Here is a 13,952-nt window from a genome sequence, read left to right on the forward strand (position 1 = left end):
GTATAAACCAGACGTAGGCGGATGCATTGGTTGCACAGATAAGATTTAGTTATTAAGCACTTTTTAATTATAAATTAGAATATCTTTAAGTTTAACCAGCTCATTTGTTAACGTACTTGCTGTCAGTCGAAAAAAAAATATTTTTTTTTTAATTTGTTTTGAACCTCACGAACAAAACTCTTCCGCGTTTTTTGCAATAAAAAGTTTCTATACAGGATAAAATTCAGTATACTACTACCGCTGATTTTATTTGTGAATCTGGCGTAGGACAACATAACTTTTTGATTTCAACTTTTTTTTCAAGGGACGATGGTATATTTTCTAAAATATATTTAATAGTATTCATTTATAATATTATTTACATTTAATGCAAAAAAATAAATCCAATCGAAAGGATCATACGAGATCCGCAATAAACAGATCGCTTATGCTTCCTTACTGTGGTTGCTATATTTTTGCTTCAAAACCGAAGTTCATAGAGCTGAATACACAAATTGGTTGTTTACTCCTGTTCGTAATCTCGTATATTTTTGTTGCTTTTTCCTTTGGTTTTATGGTTGCCCTGCCCTGAAAAAGCCAATAAAAAGCACGTGTCGGCAGGTACCACCCTTACTAGTTCTGCTTCGTAACAGGGAATCTCCCGATTCGATAAAGCTCTTAAAGCCTTATAAGTTGACATTTGTAAGTATAATTTATTTTATTGGACGGACTGGACTATAATTTTAAGCTGGCTTCACTCTTCTAGTTTGAAATGTTTTATAGCAAATCGTGTTGCAGAGGTTTAACAGTTGACAAACGTTGAATAATGGCGTCATGTCAGATCCCACGACAATCCTGCTGATATTGTTTCCAGAGGGACAACAGCATGTGCTCTCTTAGATAATAAGCTTTGGTGGGAGGGACCCCATTGGCCAGTTTTAAAATCTGACAAGTATTCATCTTCTACCAAACTATAAAGAATTTGTGCTTTTTTAATGCGTTTTATTCACAATTTATCTTGAAAAAGATAAAATAACAAAGCGACATGCACTTTGGGCAATTAGGGATTCAAGAATATAAAAGGGTGTTCTTAAAATTAACATTAATTAATTAAGGTCAAATGTTTGCTAAGAATATTCAAGAATTAAGCAAAATAATAAAACATTAAGTAAGGATAGTGGAATTTTAAGTTTAAATAATCCTTATTTGGATAAATCTGGTTTGTCGCGAGTGGGGGGGGGGGGGAGATTAAAATATTCAAATCTTGGTCATGATCATAAACACCCTCTTCTTATTAATAGCAAGCATTTATTTTCCTCATTTGTCATTGAGTATGAACGACATTTTCACGCGGGAGTTCAAGCAACTTTGTGCCCTATTAGGCAAGGGTTTTGGCTAATTAATGCCAGAAATGCAGTTCGAGCATTTATACAAAGTTGTGTTGCTTCAAGGCAAATCCCGTACCTAACGTGATAAATGAAATGGAAGATTTGCCTCAGCACAGCGTTATTTCTGTCCGTGCTTTTTTTAAAAGCGGCGTGGACTTTGCAGGGCCATTGCTTATAAAAGATAATAAAAATTAAAATAGGTAAATGATAAAGGACTACTTATGCGTTTTTATTTATCTAGTTACAAGGGCAGTACATCTTGAGATCTGTACGGATCTTACTATAGTCGTTGCGGCAAACAAATAGAGTAATAAAAGTCTGTATTTGGATCCACCGGGTTTCGGCCTGGTTAGACAAGAGAAGTTCCTAAATAAAAATTAAAGAGTAATGGTGGCATACAAAAGTTTTTGTTGACTTAAAAATACCTTTATATTTTCGGCCTCAGATAAACAGTTAGTTGATTAAATTGATAATAACAGATAAAAATGTATTTTGGTTTTAAAACAGAAGGTACCTAACAAAGAATTTTTCCGATCTCTCGTAATACGATTACCTAAAATTAAAGCATATAGGGTGGCTTTTTTCACATGTTTTATATTTATAATACTTTGCTTTTCCGCAGCACTAAAATATTTATGAGGTCGCTTTCTAGGAGTGATAGCGTAGTATTGCAAGGAACTTTAGCCGTACTTTATTTCAAAATAATTTTTTTCAAATCACTCACATACGTACCTATGCTGCTCTCAAATTACCTGCAAAGTTATGAACTGAAATAATAACCCATTCCGCTCGACTAAATAAATAAGAATCTTTGGCCAAAAGGTAGAACCGCCCTTTGCACATAAAGCGGGCGTGAGCACTCTATCTTCGGCTAGGCGACTATAGTGAGACATGTCTTGCAGCAAGATTTGTGTCGCGAAGGGGTATTTGTAAATTTTTGTTATCAGACAATGGTAGTAATTTCGTTGGTGCTCGTGGCGAGTTGCGTGAAACCTATCAATCTTTGCAAAAATTGCACAAGAATGCACGTATTTTACATTTTTTAAGAGAAAAATATATCAATTGGGAAATAATTCTGCCAAGAGCACATTTCAATGGCATCTGGAAAAGTGCGGTAAAATGTGCCAAATATCATTTAAAAAGAGCAGCAGCAGCGCATTTAACCTTTGAATTGTTTTATACTTTAATTATTGAAATAGAAGCCATTCTTAATTCCCGACCAATAATTCATTTGTCCTCATGACGTAAATGATTTCCAAGTCCTAATTAGAGTCACCAGTTCCTTATTATGGAGACTCGTTAAAGATTATTCTTGATCAAAACTATATTGAGACTTATTTGTTTTTGAACCAGCAGTTATTATTTTGTCACAGTAATGTGACGGGCCAAGTCATTAAGGCCCAAACAAGATTATTTTGTTGAAATTACAGCAAATTTAATTGCATTAAGCTTTTTATTAAAAGACTTATTAAATTGTCAAAACAAATGTAAAAATCATGTTTCTTTTCAGATCTTTTTTGTTATTCGTAATCCCCTGACACCATATAATATTGTATTATGCCATACAATAGATACCGTCCAAACCATTAATAAAATATTATAAATAAATTACTAATGTGTAATAGTGCCGTACTTCGCAACCTACCGGGATCGACAGAATAACCATTTTCCCGCATACACCCAATTACATCATGCTTTTTCAAATTTCAGACACATTATTTGTCAAACTAAAACCGTTGTAAAAATGTCATCACCTTCTACGCAAAGACATATTTTCTCTGATTCAGAAAAGAACTTTGCTATTCTTGTAGAAAAACCTTTATTGATATATTTTAACAGTCATAAGAAACAACTTATAGGTTAGAAAATTAACGTTTAATGAAACAAAAAATTCCTGGTATACAAAAATGCTTTCTATTTAAGAAAGCTTTTTGAATAATAACGTTAATTATAAAGACGCAGGAAATTAGTTTCATTGCCATTATAAAAATTCTTTTTACCTTAGCCAAAGTATGAGAAAGAACTCTGCTAGGATTTTCTCAGTGCACATGAGGTTCTTTTTCTAGATGGTGTGTAATTTGCTGACCAAGAATAAAAATGTGCTACCAAAGCTATTTAGAGACAGAAACTATTCAAACTTAATATTTAATAGCAGTATATGTATGACAGCCTGCTACCAAAAAACAACTTGAAGTATCACCCCTCTAAGGGGTAGTTTATTCTTGACAATTTCTGATAAAAACGTGCTACCAAAACTATTTACCGTCGAAAACTATTTAAAATCGATAACTGATGTTACTATACATATAAGTGCTTGCTACCAAACAATAATTAAAATAGCACCCCTCTAAGGGGTAGTTTGTATTTGTCAATTTCTAATAAAAACGTGCTACCAAAGCTATTTACCGTCGAAAACTATTCAGAATCGATAACTGATGTTACTATATATATAAGTGCTTGCTACCAAAAAATAATTGAAATAGCACCCCTCTAAGGGGTAGTTTGTATTTGTCAATGTCTAATAAAAACGTGCTACCAAAGCTATTTACCGCCGGAAACTATTCAAAATCGATAACTGATGTTACTATACATATAAGTGCTTGCTACCAAAAAATAATTGAAATAGCAACATAGGAAACTACTGCCTAAATGAAAACTTTAATCATTTATATCGAGATCCAAAAGATATAGTTTTTCCGAAGCAACATTTACCTACTTACCATAGATAAAATACCATATATTTTTCAAAATAAAGATTTCATACCAAAACCATCTTTGGAAGACGATAGTGAATACTCAATACTAAATATACAGCTGCCAAAATGATAATTCTACAAGGCAGCATAACTCTCGTACCCGAAGAGCAAGTTTTTGTAATTTCCACAATAAACAATAAGAAACATATGGTGACTTTGTTTCCCCAAGAAACTTATAAGTACCTATAAGGGAAAGAGAAACTGCCACCACATTGAGGCAGCCTCTCTGTCTGTTGGTAACATAACTAATTCTCAGAAAAATATAAAATTATCTACAATCATCAGGAGGAACAGAGGACACAAGTACGTACCTATAATAAGAAATTATCTCTTAACACTTAACTTTGTTTATTGTTCCAGGTCAGGAAGAAAAAGAGCTCCCCAGAAGGTGACAGTGGTTGAAACTGCTAAAGATGCTGAAATAAACTATGCAAATTCAGACAGTACTCTTGGAACTACCATCCTCATTCCAACGGTAACACCAACGGGTGTTTCTAAAAAACGTTCTTTCAAAATTTGTAAAACGCTTTTATAAGAACAAAATGACTATATTTAGAGAAGCTTCTTCCATCAGTCCCATCCCAGAAGAACGATCGATGGAGAGGCAAACATCTTTTCCCAGCGACGGTGACGAGTCAGATTTTGAGGAAATGGCTTCAGATTTGAATGTTACAAAAACATTTAAATTTGAGAATAATAAACAGTGCATAATCTATGGTAGGCAGATATATCCTAAGGATTTAGAATGTCTTGTGAAAGATGAAGGAGGTGTAAACTTCAAAGACCTTTATTTGTCAGATGTGATAATTGATGTTTATTTAGCTTTTCTAGTAAACGAAAAAAAGATAAAAGCATCGGTTGATATCTTTCCAGTGGAAGGATATTTAGTTAATTTCTTAGAATCAGATAATAATAGTTAAAAAACGCAATATTTTTATAAAACTTTGGTTTTTATTAAAAATAAGAACAAATGACAAAAGTTTACCTCTTTGTGTGTCAATATGTTAACATAAAACGTAATTATAGTTTACCTAAAAACAGTAGGAAAACTTCAAAAAAAAATCAGGGTTGAGCGTCAATGCCCCTGGCTATGGGTAATACCGCTCAGCCATAGGGGTAATGACGCTCAAATCTACTTTTTTAAAAAATAACCGTATACACATATTTTGAACAAATAAAAAAAACAACCTTAAATAACTAAAATAAAGTATTTAGTCAAAGTTGAGCATCACTAAACATCATCATTGTAGTTTTAGTTACAGAAATCACAGATGTATCCATCTGGAGAATCCCATCCGGTGCACATGGCATGAGTCCAGAACCCACATATGGTACAGCGATACCACATTTCATTTCTTCCAAATTCTTCGCAAATATTGCATTTATTATATTCATTTCCTTCCACACTCAATTCATCATCACTGTCATCGTCACAGACATTTTCAATTTGTTCATCGTCATCTGATGAACTGTCCTGCAAAACTTTGCGTTTGCAAGATGTTCCACTTTTATTTTTATTTCTATTATTTCCTGTGACTTTACTTCTTGTTTGATCTTTTCTTCCGGTCTTATTGAGTTTTTTTTTCTTGTTCGTTTCTTTCTCTTCTAATATATTTTTCATTGGAGTCGATGTTAATATGGTAGAATGTTGTTTTCTCTTCCTTTGAGCTGGCTTTGAAGTTGACGCAATAGTTGGTGGTGTTGTTGCTATCTTAGAAAAAAAAACATAAGTTTGTTTTTGTTCACCCAAAAGTGCCTGGTTAGATGGACCAGAATTGGGTGATTTATTTTTGATAGACTGGGACTTAGATGCAGCATGTACAGAAGCTTCAAGATTTTGATTTGGCGCTTCCATCAGTGGATCAGGAGCAGGAGATTCATGATCTTGGTGGTTTGACATATCAAGCGATGAACCAGTAACTGGAGATGCAGGTGCTTGATTGATCGTCATGTGATGAGTTTGCGCAGCTCCAAGATTATCGCCAGTTTCATTTTCGTTTTGAGTGGGTTGTTCTGAGTTTTGAGCCATCAGAGATGCTGCCAAGAAGTCTTGTTCAGTAAAAACATTTGGATTTAAAGGGTAGATTCCAGTGGCTCGGAATCCTGCTTCTCGTTTGCTTATGTTTGCAACTTGTGCATATGCCTTGTTAAATAAACAGGCGACGTCATATGGAGTTATTTTAGCCATTAAGTGTGTCTTCATATGCATGTTGCATTCGTGTTTATAAGCAGCTTTCAGGGGACCATAAAAAGACACATCGAGAGGTTGTGTTCTGTGAGAGCTGTGTGGTGGAATGGAAAGCATGGCGATGTGATTTTTTTTGCAATAGTTAAAAGCTCGAAGGGAGATGTGGCTGCTATGGTTATCGAGTATTACGAGTACAGGAGAATCTTCTGTAGGCTTGACATATGCTGCAAAATGTTTAAGCCACTCTACAAACAATTCCTCATTTATCCAGCCATTCTTGGAGTGGGTGTAAAATGCACCAGGCGGTCCATCCTTTTCTAGTAACGGTGTCATCCTCTGCCTGGGAAAAATAAACATTGGTGGTACGAAGTTCCCAGCCGCACTCATGGCACACATGACTGATATATTTCTGCCGCGTTCGCCGCTCGTAACTGCGCCTACTCTTCGTTGCCCTTTTTCTGCAAGCACTTTTCCCGGATCTGTGACGGTTGTGATCCCTGTTTCGTCAGCATTGTATATATTATTAGGAGGAAACCTATACTTTTCCATTAGGTCACCAAGCATTTGGTAGAAGTGAGTAATCTCTTCTTTGTTAAAAGCAGAAACCCTATTTAAACTTGTTGCTTCAGCTTTACGTAGAGCACCAGAAGGGTTGCGTCGCATAAAACCTTGTACCCAATCTAACCCAGCCATTTTGCTGTTCTTATCAAAATTATTTTTGATACTGTTAATCTGTGCATACTTGTAAACGGATTTACGCAAATCTGTAACGCTTAATCCATAGTATATTGATCCCAGCAGCTTAACCTGTTCAGCTATTTCACTTTCTTGTTGTTGATTAAAAACTGGTTTACGACCCAGTCGTGGATGGCCTATGTTTTGATTCTTTAGCCTATCTCTTAATGTAGTAAATGGAATTTTATATGTTCTTGCTGCTAGTCTTTTCGACATCCCCCTTTCAATCGCAGTTCTGGCATGCAGTAGGTCTTCTTCGGTCCAAGCCGCTTTGGCAGTGGTCCTTTCACGTTTTCTGGGCATATTCTGAAAAAAAAACCTTTACTAATGGGGTAATGACGCTCACTTGAGCGCCATAACCCCAAATGACCGTTTTATATTTGATTTAAAATATAAAATATATACAAATACAATTGCACAACAATGTTTACATTATCACAAAACAGAATGTCTTAGTACTTTAGATAATAATACATGTGATTAAAAGTGTTGAAAATCTTGACTTACCGCTAAAAATTCCGAGCTAAAAATTAGATGAAAGCTGCCGAAAAGAAACAAACGCACTTCACTCTTACGGCTACGGAAGCAAACTGCTATTATGGCGCTGGGCGGCACCGACATCACCCCCTCGCGTCTCAGCCCATGTGCTGTGTTTCTATGCAACGTATGTGTCAAGTAAATAGGGTGAGCGGCATTACCCCCTGAGCGCAATTACCCCTGCTTACCCTATGTATAGTAACATTAGCTATCGATTTTGAATAGTTTCCGGCGGTAAATAGTTTTGGTAGCACATTTTTATTAGAAATTGACAAGAACAAACTACCCCTTAGAGGGGTGCTATTTCGATTATTTTTTGGTAGCAAGCACTTATATGTATAGTAACATCAGTTATCGATTTTGAATAGTTTCCGGCGGTAAATAGCTTTGGTAGCACGTTTTTATTAGAAATTGACAAATACAAACTACCCCTTAGAGGGGTGCTATTTTGATTATTTTCTGGTAGCAAGCACTAATATGTATAGTAACATCATTTATCGATTTCGCATAGTTTTTGATGATAAATAGCTTTGGTAGCACATTTTGATTTTTGGTCAGCAAATTATTTTTACCCCTTTTTCTAAACTAAAAAAAGTTATCAATATACTTCTATATAGAATATACTGTATGTTTATTCATTTGTTAATTAATATGTGGGCAAGAAATGATTGAAATCCCTTGAAAGTTTTAGGAGACAGGGGTATTAAAACGATTAAATAACTATACTAAACGACTATAAATAGTTTGCTGGCAAATGTGAAATGACATATGCTGCGTTCTCGATTTCGTTTCTTGCACTCAAAGGTTCTTGCACACACACACACACACACGCACACATACATGTCAGTTGTCACTCAACAACATAACCTTTGAACCTTAGGCGTCAATTTTTTTTAAACATTTCTGTTTTTGAATTTAAAATTTGATTTTTATCTCTCATCCCTGAATAGTGATTTTTTACATAATAGAGGCCGTATACTTTCAATAGGCTTTAGATAAAGTTCAGGTAAGAGACACCATTATGCTTATTTAAAATTCTGAAAAATACCATTCACTAATATTTCACCAAAAGTTTAACCAGAAAAACCTTAAAAAAAACTATATTATTGCTAATTCTGACACGAATAATACAGTACAAAGGTTAATGAAGCATTATCATTAAAATTCGTTAAAAATCATTAATATATCATTAAAATATTGTTAGTAATTTTTATTAATAAGAGTATTACTCTGGCAGTCACTTCAGTCCACAATGCCGCACCCATCTGAAATTATTTCAGTACTCCGTAACTCCTTTAATAATGGGAAAACCAAACCTATATCGTTCCGTATTAAGCAGCTTAAAAGTCTCTATAAAATGTATGTGGAAAATGAAGATAAAATTTTATCTGCCTTATGGACTGACTTAAGAAAAAGCAAATCTGAGAGCAATGTAATGGAGATAGGTTTCCTCTATAATGATATAAAGAATTTGGTGTATAATTTAGAAGAATGGGCAAAACCGGAATATGTTAAGAAGGATTTGGCAAATATATTGGACACCGCTTATATTCAAAGAGAACCTTTTGGAGTAGTTTTATCAATAGGTCAGTATGTTGTATGTGTAGTTAATGTCTTTTTGAATTATTCAGGCATTTAAAGCCTTTTTGTTGTAAACATTTTTTTTTGAGATTGAGGTCATAGCTATTTTTCTTGAAAATGAAACCTGTTTGATTTATCTGTCTTGAACAGAGACCTTATAATACAAGCAAATATTTAAACAACTGATTAAAGTAAAATGTTCAAACTATGTTAATATGTTATTAACCTGATATTAATAACCCTGATTTATAGTGGTAGGCATATGAAACATTTTTGCCCAATATACACTTACATGTTTATATTTATAGGAGCATGGAATTACCCAGTAAATCTGACTTTATTACCTGTCCATGGAGCCATAGCAGCAGGAAACTGTGTGATTATCAAACCTTCAGAAGTAGCTGAGGCCACCAGCAATGTTATAAGTGAACTAATACCCAAATACCTTGATACTGATTGTTATAGGGTAAACTATAGATTCACCATTCCGTTTCAAACTTTAACATTATTTTTTAAAGGTTTACACAGGTGGAGTGGCAGAAACAACTGAATTATTAAAAGAAAAGTTTGACTATATATTTTATACAGGAAATTCTACTGTGGGGAAAATCATTCATGCAGCAGCTAACAAATATTTAACCCCAGTTACTTTAGAACTTGGAGGTATACACTAAAATGGGATACAATATTTTATGTTAAGTTAGAAAGTTTTTAGGCAAAAGTCCTTGCTACTTAGACAGCTCGGCAAACCTCAAAACGGCAGCCAAAAGAATTCTTTGGGGCAAATATGCAAATGTTGGTCAAACTTGTGTGGCCCCAGATTATCTCTTATGCACCAAAGAAATAGAAGAGAAATTTATTCCTATTGCCAGAGAAGTATTAAAAGAGTTTTATGGGGAAAACCCTAAGGAAAGCCCAGACTATGGTAGAATTATTGCTGACAGGCATTTTCAAAGAATAAAGAAACTATTGGAAACTGGAAAAGTCATTGTTGGGGGAGATTGTGATCCTAAGGAGAGATATATTGCACCAACCATTATGACTGGTATAATGGAAATTTCTATTTTATACTGTTTTTTTTAATTGACTTTTCTTACAGACGTGAAACAAGGTGATCCAATCCTCCAAGAGGAAATTTTTGGACCCATTTTACCAATTGTCAATGTGGCAAATGCCCATGAGGCCATCAAGTTTATTAATGCAAACGAAAAACCACTTGCCTTGTATGTATTTTCAAATAACACCAATGAAGTGAAGTTGATTTTAAACAACACCAGCTCAGGTAAATTGGATTATTTTTAGTTTTCCCTATTCTTTAAACAATTAGAAGAAAGTTATAAATTACTATATATAATTAACACACATTTAGAAACATTTTAAACAAAAATTGAATTAATTATCCTGTATACTTTTTGTTAAAGTGATAATATTGAATGATAACTACATCCTTTATGTATGAGCTTAAATCCAGTATATCTTCTTATAATAATGCCTAAAGTAAAACTGGTGTATTTTATTTTATGTATTTTAGGAACTGTGTGCATAAACGACACCTTAATGCAACTAACTGTGGACACTCTACCTTTCGGTGGGGTTGGTCAGAGTGGCATGGGTTCCTACCATGGAAAATATTCCTTCGACACATTTTCACATAAAAAATCAGTGCTGTGGAAAGATTTGGGTTTATTGGGAGAAAAGTTGGGAGCTGCCAAGTATCCTCCTTTCACCAGGGCGAAAATGAATTATTTGATGTTTATGTTGGCCAAAAGGCCTTGGCTTAGGTGCAATAAGAAGATTTGTAATGTTTTGGTGTTTTTCAGCGGCATCTTGACCTACTATATTTTTAATAATTATATGAGCCTATATTACTCTTAATTGTGAATTTTTTTGCAGTAATATTTACAGTTTTGGATGAAACTATTAGAATAATTAAATATCTGTATGATGAGTTGAAACATGGTTATGGTAATAGTAATTTTTGGCCTTTATTATATTTTATTAGTTATAATTTTAATAAAAAGCACTGCATTCAAATTCAGTCAATAAGGCTTTAATAGAAAAAGATAAAATTAATAAAGTGTCTGATGTAATGAAAAAACCTTGTTATATAACTTGATGATAACAAGTAGGTATTTTAAGGCAAAAAAAGAATCTTTGAATACTCATCATTTAAATAAAGAGCCACTGTATTCAATTTTAACTAATAGTCAATCTCTGTTAGGCCTTCTTGGGATCAATAACCCTGTCTACAATTTCTATTTTTATTTCTACGTTCATTGCTAACCAACTTTTGACAACTAATTTTAAACTTGCTACTGAGTTTGGGACTGAGATGTTTATACAAGGTGTTGCTGCTTCTAATTTTTTTTTGAATAGCAATGATTTTTTAGAGTAACCGGCGATGATTCTGATAATGTTAAAGAGTCTGCTCGGCCAGGTTAAACGTTTGTTACTTAACATACAGTATGTGAGAAACACAATTGACGAATTAAAATATGCTAAGATAGAGCTAAAAATTTATTAATGTTTTGCTTTTCCTAATTATTCTGTGTTGTCTATATTTTCAGGAACTAATTCTATACATGGTGGTACGATGATTCTTCTGCATAATGAGCTTATCAAGGATGTCGGTTTTATAAAGTCTGATTTTCTAGATTTAAATGTTGAAAAGGAATTCGAAACATGTTTTATTGTTTACTTGAAGATTAACATTTACATAGTCTGCTTATATAGATCTCCTCATGGCAATAATGACTCATTTTTTTGTAGACTGGAGCAAATTGTTAACAAGTATTCCGTTTTTTTGAATTTTTGAACCTTTTAAAGAGATTTTTAAGTTTTTTGTTCATGGTATTTGAAGTGATTTCCTATATCTTCTCGGTTATTTTTTCTATTTGATTATATCCTCCTACCAACCTATTAAACATATTTTTATACACTATTAATATAAATAATCTTCAATTCTATAACATACTGTACCAGAAATAAACTTCAAAAGAAAAAAAAAAGAAATAAGGAGGGGATTTCCCAATTCTCTTTAATTGGGAAATTTGCTTTCGGTGTTATAAAAAAATCCTTTAATTCTCCCTTTTCTTGGAGTATTTTGTGGTTCTGCACCCCTAAAACATCCAAAAACTTATAGTTAACAATTTTTATTTCAAATAATTCCTTTATAGCACTGTAAGCAGTTTTATATTTTACGCACATCCCTAAAAATTATTGAGAAAAACGATCACAGAAAGTAAATGATGGTTTTTCATAGCATCTTCCAGGAATCTGAATTAATATTCTATTATTAGGAATTTTTACTTAAAAATAATGTAGCACACATACTTACATATTGTGACATCCTACGAATATTAACTAAAAACTTCAGTAGAAAAGGTTGAAGTATCTGCTGTAGTCGAAAAAGTTTTTGATTATTCTTGATGATGAGAAAAGGGCGTTCCAAGAAAAAAGTATTTTTTGCATTGATTCATTTTTTATTGAAATAAATACGCTTAACAATGATGTTTTTATTGTTATTATCTGTGCACGCTAATTTAGGGTCATGATTTGTTCTTTTGTATTGAGTAAGTTATTTTTTTATATTAATTATTTTGATCTAATTGAATTAAAAAGAGTTATCTACGAAGGGGTCAAGATTAAGCGCAGTAAATACGCTCATAATTTTGGTGATTGGAGCGAAGAAACCGAAATTGCAGCATGATGAAAAGAGAAACGAAACAGCAGGATTCTGACATCTATTAATATTGACATTGAATGGTCTATTTTCCAAAATACGAGGGAAATAATAAATTTCATTTAATATTTTATAAAATGGGAATAAATCCGATCGACTTTTCTGCACTTTAAGATTATCGACATTAAATACATCTCTTATTATCTTATAATTAATATGAAAATTCTGGTAAATTTCAATGTCGACGCCTTGAAAGCTCGAGAACAAAGAAATTCGTTATTACGGCTTCAACTGTTTCTAAGTTGGTAGAATAAAAAGGTGAACAGGCGTATTCAATCTCAGAACGAACAAATAATAAATAGAGCATCTTGAAACAAAAGACAGACAATTTATCAGCGTTACGGATAACAAAACCATGAATACTCTTATGGACAATTTTATTATAGTGAGGCACAAATGTTAATTTACTGATAAGTTATACATCTAAGTTTCTAATGGTGGTAACAAATTCGAGATCTAAGCCATTTATTGCGTCATATACAGAAAAAAATGAAATGCATTAAGTATTTTTTAATATTATGCCCTAAACCATAAAAAAATACTAATATCATTAATAAATAGAATCTATGTATAATCCCCGGAAAAGACCTGAATTTCTTTAACAATTATGTTATACGCACCAATTGAATAAGATTCGATATCAAACCACTTCATTAGACCATCAGCCCACTAAGACTTACCTAGACCCATCGGTCACAACTTCTGACAGAGATCCATAGAATCCATCCACTGTGAATACCGAGTCAGTGTAAATACTGAAAACCCAACTATGGTTCTCAAAGGTTTTCAACACTACTGCTGATATTTACGCAAATTAGTTAAGGTAGATTTACCTTCAAAAAACTGTTGTTAATATTTTCAGACTGCGCTATGAGAACTCTTGGGCAAACTCTCAGATTGTATGCTTTATCAGACACCTGTTAGTTGGTAATGTCCTGGAAGATTTCTGGAAAACAAGTTTCGGGACCCAGTTATATAAAAGTGGGAATAGGACATACCAATTATCCAGATTCAAAGGAGAGACAAAATAGATAATGTAGGAGTTT

The 13,952-nt window shown here is 33.3% G+C and overlaps 1 protein-coding gene and 1 long non-coding RNA gene across 2 annotated transcripts; one reads left to right on the forward strand and one right to left on the reverse strand.

Moving 5' to 3' along the window:
* Positions 1-8,436: 8,436 nt before the first annotated feature.
* On the forward strand, positions 8,437-11,139 carry LOC126737458 (aldehyde dehydrogenase, dimeric NADP-preferring-like). Its single transcript, XM_050442371.1, has 7 exons — positions 8,437-8,589; positions 8,821-9,169; positions 9,473-9,630; positions 9,683-9,827; positions 9,880-10,209; positions 10,264-10,446; positions 10,696-11,139. The coding sequence occupies exons 2-7, from the start codon at positions 8,836-8,838 to the stop codon at positions 11,037-11,039; spliced, it is 1,494 nt and encodes a 497-aa protein (XP_050298328.1). The 5' UTR covers positions 8,437-8,589; positions 8,821-8,835; the 3' UTR covers positions 11,040-11,139.
* A 671-nt stretch (positions 11,140-11,810) lies between these two features.
* On the reverse strand, positions 11,811-12,430 carry LOC126737460 (uncharacterized). The gene is made up of 2 exons (XR_007661027.1): positions 12,144-12,430; positions 11,811-12,080 (listed from the first exon to the last, which is right to left on the reverse strand). It is a non-coding gene; the product is annotated as an uncharacterized LOC126737460 (long non-coding RNA).
* Between the last annotated feature and the right edge of the window lie 1,522 nt (positions 12,431-13,952).

This window comes from Anthonomus grandis, chromosome 6 (assembly GCF_022605725.1).
Source record: "Anthonomus grandis grandis chromosome 6, icAntGran1.3, whole genome shotgun sequence".
NCBI classification, from domain to species: Eukaryota; Metazoa; Arthropoda; class Insecta; order Coleoptera; family Curculionidae; genus Anthonomus; species Anthonomus grandis.